The 22,915-nt window shown below is 39.4% G+C and overlaps 1 protein-coding gene across 9 annotated transcripts in view; it reads left to right on the top strand.

Moving 5' to 3' along the window:
- Positions 1-22,915, top strand: part of LOC110976086 (RNA binding protein fox-1 homolog 3-like) — a 164,890-nt gene that overhangs the window by 136,685 nt on the left and 5,290 nt on the right. For 5 of the 9 annotated variants that reach the window (XM_022229063.2, XM_022229064.2, XM_022229066.2 and 2 more), the window contains exons 5-8: positions 6,782-6,874; positions 14,371-14,446; positions 17,120-17,289; positions 20,060-20,239. In XM_022229063.2, the coding sequence (XP_022084755.1) occupies positions 6,782-6,874; positions 14,371-14,446; positions 17,120-17,289; positions 20,060-20,239 (519 nt within the window). The remainder of the gene's footprint in view (positions 1-6,781; positions 6,875-14,370; positions 14,447-17,119; positions 17,290-20,059; positions 20,240-22,915) is intronic. The other 4 variants (XM_022229068.2, XM_022229069.2, XM_022229067.2 and 1 more) reach the window with 3 other exon arrangements.

Genomic DNA, 22,915 nt, shown 5'->3' with positions numbered 1-22,915 from the left:
TGCAAACTTACAATGTGACTTGAAACTGACATCTTCGGTTTGTGCATGAGGCACTCAGTTCTTAGAGGTGTTGCCTGTGATTGTTAATTATCTCACATCTTGGTGAAAAAAAAATGCATTTTTTTTTCTGTGGGAGGGGAAGTCTTGTTTATGGGAGGGAGTTGAGACCACGGAGCTACCCCTCGTCTCGTCACTGTCTCATTTCTCCTAGCAACTCGTAGAAGAACTTCTTATTTGTGACTAAAGCACATGTGCACACTGCATATTGTTTTGGGTACGCATTACCCTGTTGCACAAACCTGCCAGATGATTCTGCTGTGACCTCCCGTCATTGAAACCCTGCTCAAAAATTCATTGCATGAGGCGTACGCCGTCCTGTTTGGCGGTTACCCAATCTGCTTTCCTGCAACACGTATGTTATTTGGCATACTTTGCACCAGCACGCTAGCGGATGTACTTTCAAAAGAAACACAGCAGACAGGTCCTGTAATTGATGTGAATGAAGGAGATTCTACCTATCACACCTCATGCTTCTGTCCCAGAACTGTCTGTTTCAAGTTCCCCATTCGGCCTTCTGGCCTACAGGTCAATGCTTGAACCTTTTCCTCACTGAACATGTTGATGCTCCTGGCTCAGTTTTACACAGTCTGTTTGCACAGCTCATCTGTCTGATCCCATTCATGTCAAGACGGTCCAAAATTCAATATACATGTAGCGCAAGAGATTGATCACAACACCTGAGACAGTGACCAGCCTGGGTAGTCTCGTAGGCTTTCTACCAGACATGACAAATCTCCAAAACCTTCTTTTTTCCTGGCCGTGTTTCAGCTTAATAATCCTAATTTCCCACTGAGAGCTGGATTGCACACCAGTATGAAAGCATTGAAGAGAGAAGAGAAATGAAGCTCATGATTGAACCTGTTTGAATGAAAAAAAGAAAGAAAGAAAGAACACAAAGACAACCCCAAGGAATTAATAATTGACACAAAAGGAGAGAAACATAGGTTTCTTTGTAATCCGTCATTTTGGCTGCATTTCACCGTCATGCCATGTCATCCATCTGAATTGCTTTGCAGCACCAAATAATACACCAAAGTAATCTTGGCAGCAAATCCTGTTCTGAAACATGTACTGTACATCCAAATGTGTCATGCTCTCACTTTCTTGACAAATAGTACAATTTTCTTTCTAGGCTGCTTTGAGAACGGCACTTATAATTGCAAATTTTTTGTTTTCTGTGTGATTTTACACAATTTTGGGGGGGCCACGGATATACTGCCAAAAAATCTTCAAAATCTAAATTGCTCTCAGCCAGGACTTTGGACAGTTGCCGAGTCCAACGATCAAGCCAACGAAAGAACAGATAACAGTGTTCCTCATGCGTTCTTTATTGCCATTGATTTCAACTTTGGTACCAACACGTTGTCAAGGGGAACAAATTTACAAAATAAGGGGGATGCTTTTAAATTAACTTCAAAACTTTGAAGGTCTGTAGACCTGTTCCTTAGATGCATGCCCCTCTTTGAAACTTATCAGCATGGGGGGTACAGGCCTTGTACACAGTGTCTTGGTGTGGTTTGAAGTGCATAGTGTTTGAATGTCGGTGGTTCTTATTTTCAAAGTTGAGTTTTAGTTTCATGCACTTGTGTGCTCTTTTTATTTATTTACTTTTTTTCATCAGCTGAGGCAACCACAACTCTCAATGCAAGTTTGAACAATTTGACCACATGTGTATGTATACAAAGTGACATTTAGACACAATCAGGTGATTTAGGGAGGAAAATGATAGCAGTCAACAGACTGCATGAACACGTACCATTTTTGACTAGTCAGGCGAACTCTTTTCCGCAGGTAAGGATTTTACGTAAAACCTTGGTGAGGAAATGTCACTATAGCTTTTAACTGAGGTGTTGAGACAAGGGGTGGAAATACATGTATTGCCCATTGTTGAGAAACTGATTTAAGTCTAAAATCAAAGAAGGGTAGGGAAGGATTAGTGACAAACATGTCAACCTCCATGAGCATTGCTTGTGGGTGACTCAAGTTACCTTTTAGGCTGCACGAAGGAAAACTAAGTTTCCCTTGGATACGAAGAGACTTGGGGAGGGTTCTGTTCCCCTAATTCAGAGGGTTACAAATTGTACAACCAGGAAGTACTTCTTCATAGCATGCTAAAACTCACAGATACACATCGATTTCAGAGTTTAGATTTGGTTGTTGTGCATGTCCGGCAAAATATGGGGGGGGGGAAATGCTCATGAAATCTGTGGACTCTCTGAAAAGCAATGGAGGTCTCGTCAAAATATTTAAATCAAAAATTTAGGTCCCACTTCATTTAACAATTTACTTAATGTTGAGAAACAAGAATGTCAATGCTTTTTCCATTGGTATAAGCTTCCGTAGTGATTTTTACTCCAAAAGCAATATTCTTCATCTTCAAGGTGTATTTGTTTCGGTGTTTAGTACGAATATTGCTGAATTGCCACAGGAATGATAGAGTTGTGGTCTGCCTTGGCTTGATGGAATGCACCTTCACAGTTTGCACCGTTCTTGCACAAATCTTCAAAACACAGCATATGGGTGTGAAATTTATTTCTGGCCCATCTGGTTCTGGCCCAGGCATGAGACCCAAATGTCTAGATGGGGCCAGTTTTTGTGAGCTTTTTTTTTTTTTTTTGTGTAGGAATGCTAAATGTGGCCTTCTTTGTGAATCCCCTCTCCTTCCTTTTGTACACACTGTTATTTGTTTCTATTGTGTACTTTATATCAAGATGACACATTTGTTTGTTACCATGTGAATTTTTTATCGCAGTTGCTGCCTTATCTTGGTACTTTTGACATTAGAGGAAAAAATCCCCAAATTTTAAAAAAGCCATTTTGTTTTGATGCAAAAAGACGGCACTATTTGTTTTTATCTTTTTGCAAATTAAATCTGTTACCATAGCGTATCAGTGGCCCTACCAAAGCACCCAGGTGGAGGGCAAACATTAAGAAAAGCTCTATCACACGCATTTTAATTCATCATTGTGCATCGTGCATCTGCTTCTGATTTCTGCACCTTGACCTTTGACCTCTGCTGGAGGTGACCCCCATCATGGCTGCTCTGTATGGTCCAAATTCAGATCCCAGTGTCTGCTGCACATGCCTTGCATGCAAAATGCAGACAAATCTTGCACAAACTCCACTGTCATCATAGCACATGTTTAAAGACATTCTATCCACATGACATCATGTACATACATGTACAGTATTTGCCGTGTACAAGTTGAATGCAAGCCATGCAAAAGATAATTTCAATTTCAGCCAGCTTGCCGTATCTGTGTAGGAGTACCCCCTCATTGGTTAACAACAGAAAGCCTGGGCCGACTGCCTGGTCCCTCTCCCCCAGGTTCCACATCTCATGTTACTCATGGGGAGAATGGCACTGGAGAGACGAGGAACCTTTTATACAGTACATAAACAACAAACAGCACAGCACAAAGAGCAAAATATCAGCCAGTGTTGTCAACCCGAAAGGGGATTATTGCTAATACACGGAGCCCGTAGTCTTACTCTTTTGCTTTCCATGTATGTTTACCTTCTTCAATACTATTCATATGCAACTCCAGTGATGCAGAATTTCAAGATGGGCCACGGGAATTGTTCTTTATTTGCAAACTACCCAATATATCCACTGGTTGACATGTTGCAAACTCGTTGCACATTTGCTAAACAGTTTCCAATTCAAACCCTTCACTGATTCCCCAATAGGTCTACAACAGACATAAACTTTCTGTAGGTACACTGTCCCTTCCAGTCGTGAAATTTTCATAGTGATAATGTTGGTGGACAGTGCTGTACATTACTTCCCAAACCGAATCTGTACATCTGTACACCAGGAAACCATAACATAGTGAGCCAGTTGCATGCTGCCAATTTTCCACTAAAATAGTTCTTAATACAGGCCATACACAGGCCTTGCTTGTACATTGTGCATGTACTTGTACATTTGTGCACTGGCCAAATACCAGGGGCCAATTTCATAGAGCTGCTTAAGCACAAAATTTGCTTAAGCGGGAAAAAACTTTGCTTAATAAACAAAGGTTACCAGCTCAAACTCTATCTGATTGTCATGCTAACCAAAAAAAAACAGCTAAATACAATCCCAAAACAATAAACATCACATGGAATTTTGGCTGGTAACCGATTTATCAAGCAAAGTTTTTTTCGCGATTAAGCAAATTTTGTTTTTAAGCAGCTCCATGAAATTGGCCCCCAGTTTACACCAGCCACATTCAAGCACATGCATTCACCTCATACTAGCTACATGTATAAACCAACGAAACATAATTAAAACACCAGCCAAACATCAGGTACTCTATACTTGCAAAATACCAGCCATTGATGGGCTACAAACTAGCCAAACCATACATCAGACAAATACTTATCTCGGCTATATACCAGGTACCTTTATAGCAGGTATTTGTCAGCCAAGCACTAACCAAATCTCAACAACCGGTATGTACCAGCTAAAAACCACCAAAACACCATTGACCAATCACATTGCACACCGGCCCCAAACACCTGTACACCAATAGCCATCAGCATCTGAAAACCAGTCAGTTAAGTTAAAGTTAAACCAGTCAAACATAAATCTTAACACCAATCATCTTTCATCCAACACCAGCTACATTCCAGAAAACACCATCTAAACACCAGCCAAATACCAGCTAGAACACTTATTTGAACACCGGCCATACACCAGCCATGTTGGGTGTTAATCCTTGCCCATCACCCACTGATTGCATTCATTTGTGTCTCTTGCTTGACCTCTTCTCTTTTTATCCACAGCAGCTGACTAGGACTATGCTCCTGCTAGCTTTGCACTGTCTCATCATCATCATCACTCTCACTGGCACTAAAACGCAACTAGTTAGAAATAAATCAACTTACGAAGTATCAATTTTGTGTCAAATTGTTATCTCTGCACCTTAATGTATACATGTATAACTCAAGCATGATAAAACTCCAAAGATTTTTCCAGGTGGGGGAGAGTTTCTTAATGGCAAAGCAATTGATTTCTGACAACTGTTTATTTTCTTGTTATTTTTTCCCCCATCTCATTTTGTGACACCCATCAAGAAAAACTGTTGAGATTTTTTCCAATGCTTGGATGAATTCAAAGTTTTGAAAGGTTGAGTCTTGGTTTTTATTTAAACAAGGAAACTTTTTGTCCAACTAGTTGGATGTCTAGCTGTACAGTGTACAAGGCAACATATTGCTTTGATGCAGAGTATTAAAAAAAAACCAAGAAGTTCTGGAACTGACAAAGGATTCAAAACTTGTATTAGAATTTCTGAATCACCATAGTAGAAAATCATTAAAGGTGGGTGCTGTTTTGAAATAACATGCTTTGTAGTCAGTAGTGACTTTGATGAGGCAGTGTACAGCGTTACTTGCATTGTTACAATGTTGCATTGTTTTTCATGTATCCATTGCTTTTTATCATGTTGAATGTAAAGAAAGAAAACCTGATGCTGTATTCCAGAAACACATAGCTGTATTTTGACACTTAGTACTTGATCCATTGCTTCTAACTGACAAAAACTAGCAACAATCTCTGCCCTTTTATCCCCTCAAATCTTGTCAGCACTGAGACTGATCATTTTAACTTGCTGTGAGCCGTGGCTGTGCATCCAATTTGGCCGTTCACTCCACACCAACAAACTGTTCTCATTCAGTCACTAGTCCGGCATGTACACATCATTCACTGGTACCCAATCGTTGGCTGGTCAGAGTTCCCAAAACCTCAACAACCATGCCCCCCAAGTGAGCACTGCACACACGATGGTCCATTGTCTTAGACAGCCAAACTTGTCTTTAATACTTTTAATCGTCAGAATTTACTGAAAGTAACGCCAGCTGAAAAATATTTCTTTTAAGATCAGGACATGGACAAGTGTGATGGCGGCCCTTCACAATTTCATTTTGAATGTTCAGTATATTTCTTGTTAACCTCTCTCAGGACTGACAACTTTTTTTACCATGGCAACAAAAATAGGCAGCTCGTCACGATGCTGATTTTTGTCTTGACGTTTGAATTACACATCATGTGATTAATGCAGAATGTTTGCAAATATAAAACTAAATAACATATTAATAATATTTTAAACTCTGGAGATGATCTCCGTCTGAAACTCATTGAAGTTGGAAGAAAATCTGCAGTCGTTTCTATTAAAGATAAGTTGAAAATCTCATCTAAACGAAAAAAAATACAAAGTGATTCTGTTTTTTTCATGTTCATGGAATACATTTCTCTTATTGTTTACTTTTGGAGATTTTTGAGTTAATCAACTGTTGCCATGGTTTCAGGCTAAAATGTTCTCCTAATTCTCCATTAACAACCGTCTCCCTCCTTATATTTAAGAATGGCATTCATAAATACTCCGTTCAAATGTGGCTGATAGTAAGTAGTTGGCATTGCTCCCACAAGCATCTTAATTCCCTTCATGAATGTCCGATGTGCATTTCTAATTCCCAGCCCCCTTCTTAGCTCCGCCCCCCTTCTCTGCCTGCCAACATCAAAAGCCTTACCGTGCACGAATCTGTCAGTATTGCAAAACATTCAAGCCACATTTCTGCACATTTTTTAACCATCAAAAACTGAATGTTAAAAACAAATTACCACCACAAAACTACAACAGAACAGAAAGAAAAAAAAACCTATGTTCTCTCCTGTACTTATGCATGATTTTTATAATGTGTTGCATGTCTTGTTTTTATTTACCTCCCATGCATGCAGGGATTCGGTTTTGTAACTTTCCAAAATAGTTCCGACGCCGACAGGGCAAGAGAGAAATTGAACGGCTCAATTGTTGAGGGGCGCAAAATTGAGGTGCATGTTGTTTCGTAAGATTTATCCTCTTTAGAAAGTTGTTAAAAAACACACACTCGAGTGTACTCTTTTTTTTTTGTTTTCAATTTTTTTCTTTTTACGAAGGCTGGTCTTGTACGGCTGATGTTATTATCTCTAGCAGTATGAATGATGAGGTGTTTGGTTGGTGTGATGTATTTTGCATGGACCTACTCTCATGAAGTGCTTCTTGTGAAAATATGTCACGCTAACCACAGCCACACAGCCGTGTATTATATATATCTATATATCTATATCACCATGACGACTATGATGGCCATTGTGGTGAGGGAAGCCAAGTATTGAAGTCTGTCGTGTAACACCAGTTCTGATTGGCCGAGAGTATACTCTCAGTAGAAAGCAGTACCCAGTCAGGAGTCGCGTAAATGTGCACCCTTACGTTGATAAACCTTTGTTAAATTTCACCACTTTTTTTCCTCACATTGAGTTCAATGTCTCCTCTATTTAAAACTCACAGCAGTCTATGTCACTTACTGTCAAGCATAACAATCTTTTTGAACAGTTTTCCAAACTTTCTCCAATATTTTTAAACTCAAAATGGCAGTTGGTTGATTAATTAATCTGCGTGTACATTAAACCAGACTATCAATTCACACATCACATTAACAAGTTGCAGCGTTGTGTACCATCGACAGACTTCACTACTTCATTTTCCACCACAGTGATTTTTTTTTGTCTCCTTTTCCCGTCACCTCTCTACTGCCAGTCCCCCCTGAGAGAAATGAGACCAAGCTTGTTGTACTTTCCACCACCGTTATTTGCCTTTGTGTTCTGTTCCTACCAGAGGTCCTATAATTGAGGTCATTTGAAAGAGCCACACGCTCAAAATTGTGCCAATCGGTCTTGCAGCCCGATTGATCGAGCTAACGTAAACGGTTGGCCCCTCAGTAGGTGTGGGTAAGTGGACCGAAGACTTCGTCCCATTCAATCAGTGCCATGCATCCAGTGCCATAGGTCGCCTTTTTTATTTTCTAGTACCAGAACCAAAGTTAAGAACAGTAATCTAACTTGGCATAGAGCCTTCATAACAATACAAAATCCTGTCTGATTTTCCCTGTTTTGTCTTTCTGTAATCCCAGATCCCGAATGAATCATTGCCAAAATAAAAAAAGGCTGTTAGAAAGTCATCTAGGTTGGTGTGTGCACAGAAAAAAATTAGTGGTTTCCATCTTTACTGGCTTTTGTCGGTTGTTGACACAGAAGTGAATGGATTGGGCTATGATTCCAATCACGTGAATGTGCATCATATAGTGAACTAGGATTTGGGTTGCATTGTGGTCGATTTACACTGCCTGGTGTGCTACATGTCTGTTCCATTAAGACACAATATTTTTTGGTCTGTTGACATTTTCCACCATGTATTTGTGGCGATAATTGCATATGACGGATAAGTGTGACATAACATCAAGATATGGTGTTTTCTTACGTTCAGAGGAGATAGAATTGCATGCAGTATGTTAATTTCAAACACAGGGTGACCTCAGATGTTGCTGTTACAAGTTTGAAGGGTTTTAAACGAAGCAAAGGTTTTGCAATGCCTGATGGGATATGTCGTGGTTATGTCTGAGTTTTTTGTCCAGTGAATGCTTGCCTGCGGATTTGTGAATTTTTTTCCAATGATCGGTGTATGGTTATTTCTTATTGGGGTGAGCACATAGACTAGTGAGGATTGGTTTGAAATGTTTTTCAAATTTGATACACTTTTGTATCAAGGTAATTGGTGTTGTCAACCCACGTTTCAGTAGTTTCATAAATATCATTAAATTAATGCATTTGATATATCAAAATACCTCATCTCTATATTATCACAAGCATCCTGATAAAATAGCGACTACTAGTGCCGGTAGGATGTAAACCTCAGCCAAGAACTGAACCCGAAGAAAAACACTCATGTTTCTTTACTATTAAGTTCTCAAGGGTGCTTGATGCAGGTTTTTTTTTTTATATTTCATCTCTTTCCGTTTGTACACATAATATAAACAAAATTAAAAGCATATTTTTGGGTAATACATTAGCATTATACATAAAACCATTTAGGCACAGATGTCGATGTGCTTACTGAAATAAGGTCTCAGGTCTTAATGCCTACATCATAAACCTGTTTACTCCTTTTTAGCTAAAATCCTGGTAGTCTTTGTAAACATTTCTCATCCGAACCTGATCCACGGGGATAGCTTATAGACACTAAATGGTACACACAGCGTGATGTTCAGCATTTGAGAGACACGTTTGCTGCCCTCTACGGATTCCAAAGAATGCAAAGCATGGACATTTACAAGTACATGGCTATGTATCTCCACCATCAATTCCATTTGCCGCTGCACTGTCATTTGATGCATGCCAACGTCAAGACAACCTACTGTCCGATTCCTGCATGATAATGTTTACTGCCGTTAAAAAAAAATGCATGAGCTTTGAATAGATTACTGAGAACTGAAGTCGAGTGTAAAGGGTATGAAATATCGAACAAGCGGAACACTAAGACAGCCATTTTGCTGTTCAACTCGTAGTAGAACTAGAAATTCATCATTTCTTTTGAATTAGTTTTTTTCAGTGTTTGGTATATGCCAACACACAGATATTGTATTAGCTTCTAAGGTCAGATCCTCGTTTGCTGCATGCAAGGCAGTATTTTCATCATTTGTCCAAAGAAAAAAAAAAAGTTCCTTTTTTCATGAGTGAATAGATAGGGAAGCATTTGGTACACCATATGTTTCAGGTTGGCATTGGGAATGCATTAATAATGAGATTTGAGGAATTGCCTCATGCGGAATGGCCCCTCTTAGCAACCAAAACTTGACAGGAATTTTTTGCCCGGAGAGACATGTGATTGACTTTGAGAAGGACAGTATTGAAAGCACTCAGTCCTTCCTGACTTATCGTATGCGTGTTGCAACCATATAGAGGCCCAAGTTTTTTATCATTTACAGAGCGGAATGCGTCAGTGTGACATGAATGATGAAAAACTGGTGCCCTGCACTCCAGATGGCCCTTTAATACAAGCACTGGAAAATAACTACCGGTACCGTGCATTTTGGCCAGGAGAGCTTGCCCATTAGTTGATTAAAGATTAACCCATTCAAGGTAGCCCTCAGCAGGATGCATGCATCTTTAATTGAAAGAGTTTTTCATTCTTTGGTGTCACGGTTTGTGTCGGTCTTCCGTGCCCGCACATTACTGTCAAAGGAACAGTCAGCCCGTGTCGACAGTTTGCATAATTAATTTCTGTATGCAGTGAGATTCTTTAGTGCGGACTTGCGTGTTGTAAACAATCTCTAATATTGGCCATGCTGAATCTGAAATTTGAGGCGAAAAAATCCTGACTGCCAGTTCAGAGAAGATGATTTCAACAATATGTACATTAGTGATTTGCATACAATGGTAAATTGAAGGCACTCAAAGAGTTTTTCACAAGCCTTTACATCTGCAATCTACGCATGTTATCCGATAGTCTGACTAACATTCATATTTTACATTTTGAATGAGAGTCATCATGGCTACTCTGCTGTTACAGCATTGTATCCCAGTTTACGATAAAATTCCAATTTTGGGGGGGGGGAAAAGCAAACCTTTGACACGGTCTAGGACAGGCTTGCATTTATGGCGCCAGATGCTGCACGCACCATATTCAATTTTGCCTCCCCACTCCAAGCAAGTAGCATGCACATTGCCTTCTTATGCGCAACAACTTTAATCTGTTTGTTTTCCTCAAAACGGCGCAGACAAGATAGAGGAAGCAGATTGGACAAAGGAGAGGGTCGCCAAGGGGTTTGATGAGAGTCGTCATGTGACCTTTGATAGCAGGTGCCTGGATTAGTCAATTTACTCTTGTCAGAGCATTCACACTTTTGAAATGGCAAGATACAGAATACCTATGTATTTGTAGTGGCATCGGTTCATTGTTTATTCATGTATACCTACAAATCTCACTTACGGATTAACTCCTTGATTTATAATTTATTTATTGTATTTGTTAGTCTAGCCGTGAGTCGGAAATAAGCATTTTGCTTGAGTGTAACAGACATGTACCACACACCGACAGCAAAACCCCCAACTGTGTCATTGAAATTTTAGTCTCGGAAATACACAACCACCACCAGCCTACATGTTAGGGAGAGACGAATGCTTGTTAAGCAAATGTTGCAAAGCAACCCGTGTTCCAAAGTTGTCCTAGCAATATCCTGACACTGGATTTTTGACAGAGGTGACGGCTCGCCGTCGAAATATTGACAAGGTCCCGGAAAGTTGCAGAAATTGTAGGAACTGTGGAATGCAGTTAAAATGCAGAGCCACCGGGTAACTTTTGACAGACTCGTCACAAAACAAATTGCAATGATATTTTTCAAAATAAATTTCCCTCTGACTTGAAAGAAGAAATGAACAGCTACACTGCAGGTATTTCTCTCTAACAGTGGGTACATTTTTTTTTTCTTTTATCAATGCGATGATGTGAATTGTGTTTCTCTCTTCCAGCTAAACATTTAAGATGAGACGGTTGTTCCAGTTGCCTTGTATCTAAGAATAGATCCTTTGAGGGGGGAATATGGGGAAACAGTTGAGAAGTTATTATAGAGCATCCCTGTAACCTTCCCTGAGTGGTATTGTCCAGCATGTTAGGAAAGCAATAATTTATGCATTGCCCACACCTCAAGGGACTGTACCATTTTAATAATGGGGGCCTGCCTGATGCCAGGAATCCAGCAGAGGGAATTGATAGAGACACTTTTTTACTCCCCCAAAATGACAAAAGATAAACAAAGAAATTTAGCCTGCTATATAATTATAAGGAAGAGGAGAATTGACCCATTTTAAATTTAGAAAGGAGTTTGGGTCCTCATCATTCTGTAAAGGGCAACTGAGCATTGAAACCCCCACAAAGACTGGCTTTTGTATTGTTCTGTTTGATGACAAGTTTAAATGTTTACAAGTTAGGATAAGACAAGAGAATGTATTGGCATATGCCCTTTAATAATCACCGTGGCTGAACACAGATTTGACATTTTTGTCAAGTTGGCAGTGTCCTTTATCCTAGCTCCAAAGGACATCAAAAAAAGAAAACAAACTCTTTGACAAGGAAAAACTTGCAAATGCATTTTTTATTCAAAATGATTAATAATGCAAGTTGAAATTGATTTTAAAAATGCTTACAATTGATTTGGTTGATTTTGAACCAGAGTGGCTGTAAAATACATTCTCTCTTTTTGGCTACATTTTTTCACTTTTTCAAATGGCCAGAAGTCAAGTTGTTTTGAAAATTAAATTTCACAAGTTTCCTTTTGAAATTTTATGAAAGATAAAAGCTATTCCTAAATTGGAAATTTTCATTTGAAAAGGCAGTTTTGAAGAAAGCCTTCATTTGAAGAATTGTTCATTTTGCACACACGCTTTGGAGAAAAATTTTAAACCCTTGACCATCTGGCCAGCCCATATTTGAAATTATTGTAAACTTTTGTGTAGGTATATTTTTTAACAGTATTTCACGACTCCTCCAATATTTGAGAATCTATCTGCCATGCACTTCTTTCGAGTATCCTAAACCTGTTTAAATCAAAGAGTAAATCTTTCAAAACTGAAAAGCCAAAAATCCTTTTTCCACTCAGCGGTCTTTCAGAAAATTTTATCTGTTCTGGCAGAGTATTTGAGAACATTGCCCTTTTCCAAGCACAAGTTTTTTTTCAACTCCCATTTTACGAAATCTCTGGAGAGTCTTGAAATATTGGAAGAATCTCTATCCGTATTTCTTTCTTTGACTTGTCTTCATGGCACAAGCTTATTTTTTACATTTTAAAATGCTGAAAAAGCAAACTATTTAGAATTTTTAAAAGCATTGTTTCTGTTCTTTCCCGCAATTTGTTTGGGAATTTTGCTTGAAGGCACTTGTGATTGAAAGTTAAAAATCCTCCTCACAATACAGGAAAGGGTATCATCCCAGAAAAAGAAATGTGAAAAATCAAACTGATTCATATCTTGTGCCATGAAGATTTCTCTTTCTGACTTGAACATTTCCTTCCTTCTTCTCTGTTTGTTATTGAATTCCAAGCAGGGGGCAGAGTTCAAAACTACCACACTACACATTCCTTCCGATCAAAACTCCCCTTGTTTACTCATGTTGAAATTCCCCGCAGCGTCAGTGGACATAAATAGAAAAACCAGACGGACTGAAAAGTGTTGATAGCTTTGGCAAATCCCTCCCTGTCCTGATGCCCGAGATGAGGCAGTGGCTATTTTGGAAACAGAGAGAGAGTTGCAGACAGCCTCCCCTGCATACTTGACCATATAAAGTCAGGCTTCCCCCGCTGGCAGATAGCCTCAAATTTGTCAGGGGAGGTCAGAGAAAACATAGGAATGTTGATGATATGCGAGGCCAGCTGGGAACAATTCACTTCAGTGGAAATGATAACTTGCATCTTTATCCCGTTAAAGGGCTAGTTGCCTCCCTTCCAATCATCTTGGGATCCATGAGAATCACAACTTAAAGGCAACAGTTGATTCTGAACTTCTTATTCCTGGTGAAATACCACCAACTAGTTTTCACAAACCGTCCTTATTCTTTGCTATCAGGAAGTGAGTAGGGCTGAAAGCTTTGGAGAAAACCTTCATGTTCAGGTTTAGTAAATATTTAGAAACACTGACAATGATTGATGAATTGAAATTATCCAACGTCCTCCCCTTCAGATGAGAAAAACATCTTACTGAATTCCCAAGAAGACTAAGAATAACTCAGAGCGTCATGCTGGTAGGGCGTCAGCAATTCGACAGACATCTTTAGTTACTCGAACTCTGCCCCCTGATTCTCACGTGTGATAAATTAATTAATAGCTTGGCGACACTGACTGACCAATCAGAGCCCATTCACATTCCTCAAAGATTACATTGTCTAAACTACCAATCAAATTCAAGCTTGATTGACAAAGATATCTGATTATGCAACCCGTATTTTTCCTAAAATTTGGTGCAAGTGAAGTGTTTGGACATTGATTGGTCATCCTGAAAGAAATCGGTTTCAGATAAACAGCGTTTTTTGATGATCTGGTGATGGCAAGTAAGCTTTGTGACTATTGGGAGTTGAGTGAATGAGAAATTTAAAATAGTCTGGAAAAAGAAGAGAAAAATGTAAATTTCAGATGTATTCAAAATGCTACATTTTTCAAAGATTTGGTCTTTTCAAATATGTTCATTCTACTAAATAATTTTATCTTCCATAAAGGGAAGATGAAATACATAGCCATGTCTGTCAGTGGATTTTTCTCAGTTACTAGATCAAATCTTGCTCACACGAAAGAAATACATGTATTCTGTTTTTCCTGTCCCTTTTTCCTAAAAAATTGACTGCATTTTGCAAAACAAACTTTGTCCTCATGAAGCCATCAGATCAACAGAAGGCGCTGTTATCTAAAATCCCACCACTTCTGGACTCTATTAACGCTTTTCCCTCGGTTTTTTGCCTCCCAATTTAGGTGAACAATGCAACAGCGCGGGTCATGACGAACAAGACACCAAAGTCGATTGCCGGTACCGAGCTTCTTAGCACTGGTGAGCGCAAAGAACGGCCATGTCCAAGTTCAAATGATCTGGCTATGGCTTAAATAATACATGCACTTACAGATGCCATTAAGTAGTACATATAGCTTTAGCCACCTTCCAGAGGTGCATGTATTATTTCTAGCTGCAGCCATTTCATTCAAACATGGTTAGATTACGTGGAGTAGCAAAGCAGAAATTACTCCTGTTAATTCTTTGCTGAGCCCCTAAAACTAGCTGGGAACCAGTGACGAGATATACACGCTGTGCGACATTTTGGATGGTACCCTGTTTGGGCTAAGCATTGTAGGCAAATATTTTGTGTGAAATGTCTGTGCATAGTAATTGCATGTAATATCACCCAGTAAATGTGCTTCGTAATCATTGCTATGACAAGAAAATAAACAATGGCTGGAAGACACACTGCCAAAAAACAAGTTGAGCCAAAAAGTATACCATTGAAATTATTGAAATCCTAAATCTTACCATCTCTCTCTCATTTATGGAGTAGCTTGCGGTCACACCATACAGGGTTTATCGCCAGAACAATTTTATGAAAACAAGTACTCCACATTGCGCCATCATGTAACCCTTCAAGTCTCTTCCCTTGGGTTTGTCAATAAATGATTGCATAACAGCATTTCTGGCCGTGACTTTCGTTAGCCAGTGTGTGAAAGGGGATGGGCCGTGCTGGGAAGATTTCTTGTAAAACATGCATCAGCAAATAAAACAAAACAAGAAAATACATTTGCATAATTTCATAATGCGCGGAAATCACTCCTTTCTCTGAGCAAAAGCTAAACAGCCGCCGTCGGGTACAGAAAGTTGTCTGAAGAAATTTCCAAGAATTGTGACATCATAGGACGGAGGCCTTTATTCGGCGACTGTTTACTGTTATGCAACTACACATCGACATGTACATGTACGTAATGTAGTAGCGTTTGCATTAGCACATGCCATCATGTCAGACTCAAGCGACGATAATTCCAGCATTGATGCTTTTTCCGATCACAGCGATCAGTTGTCATGTTTATCTTATTCATTTGACAAAGACAGTGACATTGAAGGAGCTGATGAGGCACAAGAAATATTGCGTTGTCAGTTCGAACCACTCAGGAAGAGATTTTGCATTCGAGGCTGTTAGCCACGGGCATGGCGGCGACCCGGATGATTGACAACAAAACACTGACTGGTCATGATTTTTTGCCACAGCATTATAAAATTTGTCTTTCTGAAAAGACGTTATTGTCCTACCATTGGCTCTTCGAAAGCTGTATAGTACAAGTAGTTTTTGTCCATGGTTATAGGCTAGCCTACTTGGTCAAAGTTGGTGTTCCATTCCAACAATTTTTTTTCAACGTGCACAGCGAGTCACTTGCTTGGTATCATCACAAAATAAAAATAGTCCACGTGCACCGGTGCAATATAGTCCCATTTTACATGGTAGGCGTAGCACATGTATGGGTGTACATCAGTACCGGTACGTGTACATAAACAAGCACGTATACATATATTTTGGAATTTTGAGTCCTTGTAAAAATCTCATTGTGTGTTATCCACAAATCTAACCCACAAACGCTGGTGTGAAAAGTCGCTTGGGAATCTACAAAAACTGCTCTCCAAGGAATTGTTTTGATTGCAATAACAGCCACCGACAACAGAGTTTATCGCCATTCTTTTGAAATTCACAATTCACAATAGAAATTATTGCATGTGTACGGCGCGATGCAAAACAAAATGAACGTGAAGCGTCTAGTTAGTTGTCCAATAGCTGTGCCCCTGTGTTAAGAGAAGGGCATAGGAAACAAGACCAAATGTGTGTGACTTGACATGTACGAGTTAAATACCCGACTACGCGCCAGAGCAGAGAACATTATTCTTGCGCAGACCAATCAACTTTCTTGCCGGAACGTTTCTTGTCTGGAAAGTCGAGTCCATCCAATGACATCACATTTTTGCCTAGATTTGTCTGCTGCCCTCATTGATCAATTTCGATAAGTTTTTGCAGAGAGCCCAGGCGGAGACTGAAAAAAGCACACAGAAAACGCCAATTTTGCTAATTTAATGGCATAAAGGGGTTAATCCAAATTATTGTATATAAGATGGTTGAAAAGTATCATATAACACCGATTTAACCCTACATGGCCCATCCCCTTTAAAGCAGAGAAAATAATCATTTGTACAAATTGAGCCTGGGACACATTGACTTTCTTGAAAGTGTTACAAGTCACAAAGCTCATGTGGATCTTGTATTGACTGCCAAAAGAGAAGATTTTTTGGTATTTCAAAGAGCACCTCTAAGGAAAACATGTTTTCTCTGATTTTATCTATTCAAATAAATATGGAAGCATCCAAATCGAACACAGTGTCACTGGTCTTCAGAGCTCATCTATAACAAACTTAAAAGGGCTCTTTTCTGTTCATGCCAAGATGCGAATTCTGAATGTAGATTGCGTCATTCGGACAAAATAGAGAAAACACCTGTATTCATAGTGGATAAACCCTTGTGCATGCCAAGCAAAATTTGAACAGATAAATCAGAGAAAACATGCTGTCCTTAGAGGTGCTCCTTAATGAGTCATGATAAATACAAGACACAAGAGTGAAGGTAGACGATGTCAGATATAAATCCCCACAGGTGCTTTTATGCATACTTTTACCTTTTACGATGCCTCCTTAACACAGTGGAACTACCGATTTTGCCAGCGGGTGCCCTGAGGGCACCAGTGATAGGCAGAGGCCGGGCCACCAGGGGTGCTTACACCGCCTACCGAATCGCTGCCCCGCCCCCGGTGGCTGGCTACACCACGGCTACAGCTATCTACCCAGAGGCGTTCTATCCAGAACGATACCAGGTAACACTGTCACTCACACCTTTGTTCGGGTTGAAGACACTATCGCCCAAGTTTCCAAGTTATGACAAGCACCTGTGACCTTTCACAAGATCACAGAATCTTCCACATGTAACATCGCTTGAGTTAGACGTGCTTACCTACTTATGTGCTCGTGTTGAGTACCTTCTTTGTACTCTTTCCACTACTCATCAACAGGTGTCAAACTTTAACTCACGAGATTATAGAACGTACATGTGCGCATTCAAGTGAAATTGTCATTGCTCCACATTATCGTCACAGTTATTTACAAAATTGCAAGTTGTGGGTCATGTAAGAAAAATGCTTATTGTTGTGCCTGTCGGTAACCTACAAGTAGGACATCCTAGGTGACATGGTCCATATTTTGCATTTGAGCACTTGGCTGCGACATTTTGTGGAGTTCTTTGGTTGTGTACGGTTGAAGGTCCGTGTTTCTTGCATAGGAAAATAATTTAGAGATTTCTGTAGTCGTGACCTGGTCACATGTTTTCGTTTGCATGTCGTGTGTATCTTTGTTACTAGCTAAACAAAAATTTAGGGAACAATTGCCCTAAGAACTTCCTCCTTGTTTAGCCTTGGTACATGTATTTCACCTATTAATGGACAGGTTTTACCCATTGTTCCTGGGATGTCCCTGATCATGTCACATGCTCCTTATTCCCTTGAAATGATGCAGATACATGTACAGTGTATTGTGCATTTTAATAATGGATATAGTGAAAGAATTTTATAGCCAAAATACCCACCATCTGTCTAAAAACATTTTTATATTGTGGAAGGCATGCTTATGTACAAAAATCGTAAGGGAGTGCACTTGAAAGTCAAAACCCTACTCCAAAACAGGCCTCCAAAATGCCCAAAACAATAAGTCCATGGACACTCTCAAATGCATATGCGTTGGGGAGTGCTGAGATTGTTGCTTTTGTATTTCAAACACGAAACCTCACCATGGCATTTCAAACTTTGTTGTGACTTCATTTGATGGGCATACCAGATGACTGGTTCAGAACAGTTTAGCTTTAAAGAGTTTGAAACCAGACCATATTTCAGTGCAGGCCAATTATCACCCAAGGCACTTCATTTAGTCTCTCCCTGGACCCCAGTCTGGCTTCGACACCAAAGCCCCAAGCACTTTCCGTAATGAAATATCTCAAATTTGCTCTTAGGCCTAGTCGCATTTCACCTCTCCAGCATTTACTGATGACTATGTGCATAATTGATTGGGGATCCCTTGAGAAAATTTCATATGAATTTCTTGTTGGGCATAGAAAGATTTTTTTCACACCTGAAGTACTTTAACTTTTCCAACGCAAGACTGCAGAAATTGCATGATTTAGATTTTTTTTTTTCCTTTCTTGTTTTGTTCTTTGTTTTGTTTCTGTTTTGTCGTTAAGTTCATTAACACCACATACGAGTATGCATGCTTCGTGAAGCACTTATATTTTGTTTGTGGATGCTTATTGCTGTATTGTTTAAGATAACGTCACCTAAAAGCAAAAAATAAATATTAAGTCTTTGTTTCATTAAAAATGTAACATCAGATTAAGAAAACACACCAGATTAAGAAAATACCAAAGTTGATTCATCAAGATAATAGAACTTTGGTTTTATTTGAAACCGGGGAACATCTCTGTAAACATGCATGTACATGTTCAAGAGACAGACAGGTGGATGAAAAATTAAGATAAAATTATCGTATTTCTGGTACAACAACCTTTGTAGTGTTACGAGTTTGAGTGATGCAGTGAACTCTATGTGATTAGTACTCTTGTGTAGAACCTGGTATTTGTGAGTTGGAATGAAGGGAAGGAAACAAAGTGGGGAAAAAAATGGTGAATAAATTAATGTTTAGAGCATTAAAAACAGTTAACAAAAGCAGGGTTTGGACCTCCGCCTACCTGAATCTTGTCACACCTGCTCTGCAAATCAGCTTGCCCTGATTTGGCAGTTTTTTTCAATCAACGTGCCAGCCATTTTGAGAAGCAGATCGATCTGTTGGTGGAGCACTGGTATTGTTTTCCGTTGGTCGCAGGTTCAAATCCTCTTGTTGCAAAGTTTGGTATGGTTCTGTTAACAACAGTGGTGTTAATACAGATTCACCTAGGGCAGAGATCAGTGGCAAGACTGTTATCGACAAGGCATCAACATTGCTATTTATCCATAATGCCTCACACAAAGAAAATTTGGGATCACTGCATGCATGCACAAACAAGAAATGACCTTTTCTAAGATACCCTTCCTGATAAACTTTGGTTCAAACAGTACCACAAATACTGTCCAAAGCAACTCAAAGCCATCAATGAACTCCCGTATTGGAAGCCCTGTGTGCTTTTTTGCATGAGAAATTTTAGTCATAAGTTCTAACCATCAACTGGGCACAGGCCCAATTGGTACTGGGTCAAGTACACCCATTTATCCAAGGGACAACAACACCCACTACATCCCCTTTCCCCTCTCCTCCTTCCCATCTGCCACTGATCTCCAGGTAAGTCAATAAAAAACTGACATGTTTGCATGCAAGATTTTTCGGTTGGTTTGCTGTGCATTTTGATACTAACTCCGTTCTTCCCACACCTTTCTTTCCCTTTCTTTCACCCTCCATCAACTTCCCCCAAATCCTTTACCCCTATCTGCTGTTCTTCCCATCATCCTTTGTCTTACGTCCTGCACCTTTCCTGCTCCCCTGTGGCCCCTCCACTGTCCACCCCCCCACCGGACGTGTCCATCTCTCTGTCCTATTTCTCCTTCATAGACTGATCTTCTTTTACAGAGTGCAGCGGCTGGTTACGGAGGTTACATCAGTCGGTACGCTGCCACGCCCACAGCCTACGCCATCCCTTATGGCAGGGAATACACAGCCGACCCCTACCACCCAACAATCGGTCCCACGGCGACGGCGTATGGGGTAAGATACCCCTCCCTGACGACAAGGGTAAATGCCATGGGATTATCATCCATTCTTGGTGGTTGTGTGGAAATTTGTTCCTTTTTTTTTTTTATCCCTTTTTGGTGTGGTTGGTTCTCACTTTTGTTCACTGGTGGTGTTTATTTCGTAATATCTGTCGAAAAGTATTTGCTGCTAGATTGTTGTATTTCCTGTGTGTGGGGCCTTTCAGAATTTGGCAGTGGCAGTTTTCTTTTGGCTATTCTTCTGAGAGCATGTTCCAAGTAACTGAAAAGCTTAGACCATGTCTGATATGCACGCTTCTTTTTTATGGCTATGTCTTTAGACTGTAGTACACCAATGGCATAAATTAAGTCATTGCCACAAACTACCCCATTTAGACATGGCCTAAGACAAGCAACAAGCAACAGCTGCCAATGTTTAAATTCTGAGAGGTCTTATGTCATGTGACCAGCTACAACGGAATGTAAAAACAATCAAGATCTCTGGTTGTTTTTAGCTGAAATAAATAGAGGAGACTAAACCAAATTTACAAGGTTTACCGCCCTCAAGACCTAGAAAAACCGTAACTGTGTTTTAAACCAATCCTTTTCCCGACAACTGAAAAATTAATGTTGGCAACTAGCCAGTGACCCTTGAAAGTAGATTGAGTCACTGTACTACATTGGAGCTAACCATCTCTGGGGAAAAGGCACTGATTTAGACTTCCAGCAAAAACCCCAGAGAGTTGCAGGGAGAGGGGGAATGTGATCCAAGCAAGGACTTGAGATCCAATTCATTGGCTGCAGATTGGAGCAGAACATCGGTAAAACGGTGGTCACCAGAGGTTGAAGGCAAGAAAAGTGCACATATCGATGTATTAATGTCAATGATCGGAATATGTGTCACTATGAGGTATAAATTTGGGAAGCCCACAATTTAAAAAAAAATCTCAACTCCTAGGGAAAAGTCAGGATAATGGGGGGTGGGGAACTCAATCAGGATTCCTTTGTCAAATTTCAAACACATCGGGCTTGGATTGATCATATAGGATTTATTTTTGTTGTTGCTGGTCCCATTGATCAATGGTTAAATGTACAGTGGTAGCTTTCAATCATTTTGTGTTTTTGAAGTTTTGGTACTTGTTAATGTTTGTGTAGCTCATTAAAGGGCCTCATCAGTGGATTTGTGAATTTACCATGACACTGAAATTGTTACTGCTTCTGTAGATTATAACATCAAACCAACAAACTTAGAATTGACAAGCTGCAGTCAAGTCCTGCTGTTGTGTCTGTTTTGTAATCTCAATGCTACTGAATTCAGGTTATGATTCAGATTCTGTTTGGATTTCTTGTATTGGAATTTCACCGTCAAAAAAACTTGCACTGCACTCGGGAATGTGACTTGATTTCTACACATATTCATGCACTGTCTCAAAAGTAAAGAACATTTCAGAGAGCTTTTAAAGAAAAGCGGGATGTGGTTTACTTCTGCAGATTTGATTGCCAGAGAAAACATTAAAAGAAATGTAAAGAGGGGATAGTTGCATAGAAGAAGAGAAATTTCAAAGATTTTTGAACATTGTTTGGAAAACAAAGGAAAAACTTTGCCCAAAGCAACAATGGTCTGAATTGATGTTTTATATGGGGTAGTTACAAGATGGATACTCAAGTCATCTCATAAACCATTCATGTCACACGAAGCATGAGAGCAAGTCACATCATCAGCGGCATGTCTTCACTGATGCCCCTGAAGTCAAAGGGCTTCCAGTATTGGTTCATTTTTACTTCAACTGCTAAGCACAAGTCTGTCACACACTGATATGGTCCTTTAATGTTTGATTTTTCCTTGCACATTTTTTCAATTTTGGTTTTCAATTTGGTGCAAGACAGTGACTGTGTGGTGTTACCAAAGCATTCCCTGGTATCTGTTATGTAAAATGCTTAATGATATGCCTTGCCAAAATCGTACATTTCTGCTGAGTGTTCTAGCATGCTTGCAAGTTGTTCATTTTTAACACATTTTCTAGTTTTCATCGTCAAAAAATGGATTTAAATTAACATTTCATTTTTAGAATTTGAGGTAATTCCTAATGCTAGCATGAAAAGTTTGGACTTTTCCTTGGTGTTAACAAAACGTTTGAAAAAATTCTAATTTGAATTAATTTGTGTGTGTAATAATTACAAAACAAAAACTGTTTAAAATGAGTACCTTAGGGACCAGAACTATTTATCATTTCACAACAGAGAAGACAATAACATCACTTAATCCCTCCCGAAACTGTTATATCTTCACTATGCCATTGACGGTCACCCATAAGTAAAGATTAAGCAACACGATTAACATTGTTTCAGTAGTGACCAGCTTTCCACAATGTTAGTTTTATCTTGATATAATTTGTCTCAGTTAAGATACAACTCATTTTAATATGTAATATATTTGTATCATTTCAGTTGCTTAGTTTTGTGATATTTTTATATTAAAAGAAAGAAATAATTTTCATTTGTTTGCCACATCCACCAAAACTCCACACCAATTTAAGATATCCACAGGCCACCAAGTTTCAATATAATCTCATGGTATATACCCTTTTCTGTACGCAAATACACACAAATATCTTTATTGAAACACGGTTTTCTTAACAAAACAGGCCATGAGTGTTTACTTTTTCTTGACATACAATTCTTTTTCCGTATCAAAAGGAGTATCAGGGAAAAGACTTAT

Source organism: Acanthaster planci, linkage group LG07 (assembly GCF_054643075.1).
Source record: "Acanthaster planci isolate LZ-2023a linkage group LG07, COTS_SCS, whole genome shotgun sequence".
Taxonomy (NCBI): Eukaryota; Metazoa; Echinodermata; class Asteroidea; order Valvatida; family Acanthasteridae; genus Acanthaster; species Acanthaster planci.
This window is presented reverse-complemented; position numbering and strand designations above follow the sequence as displayed.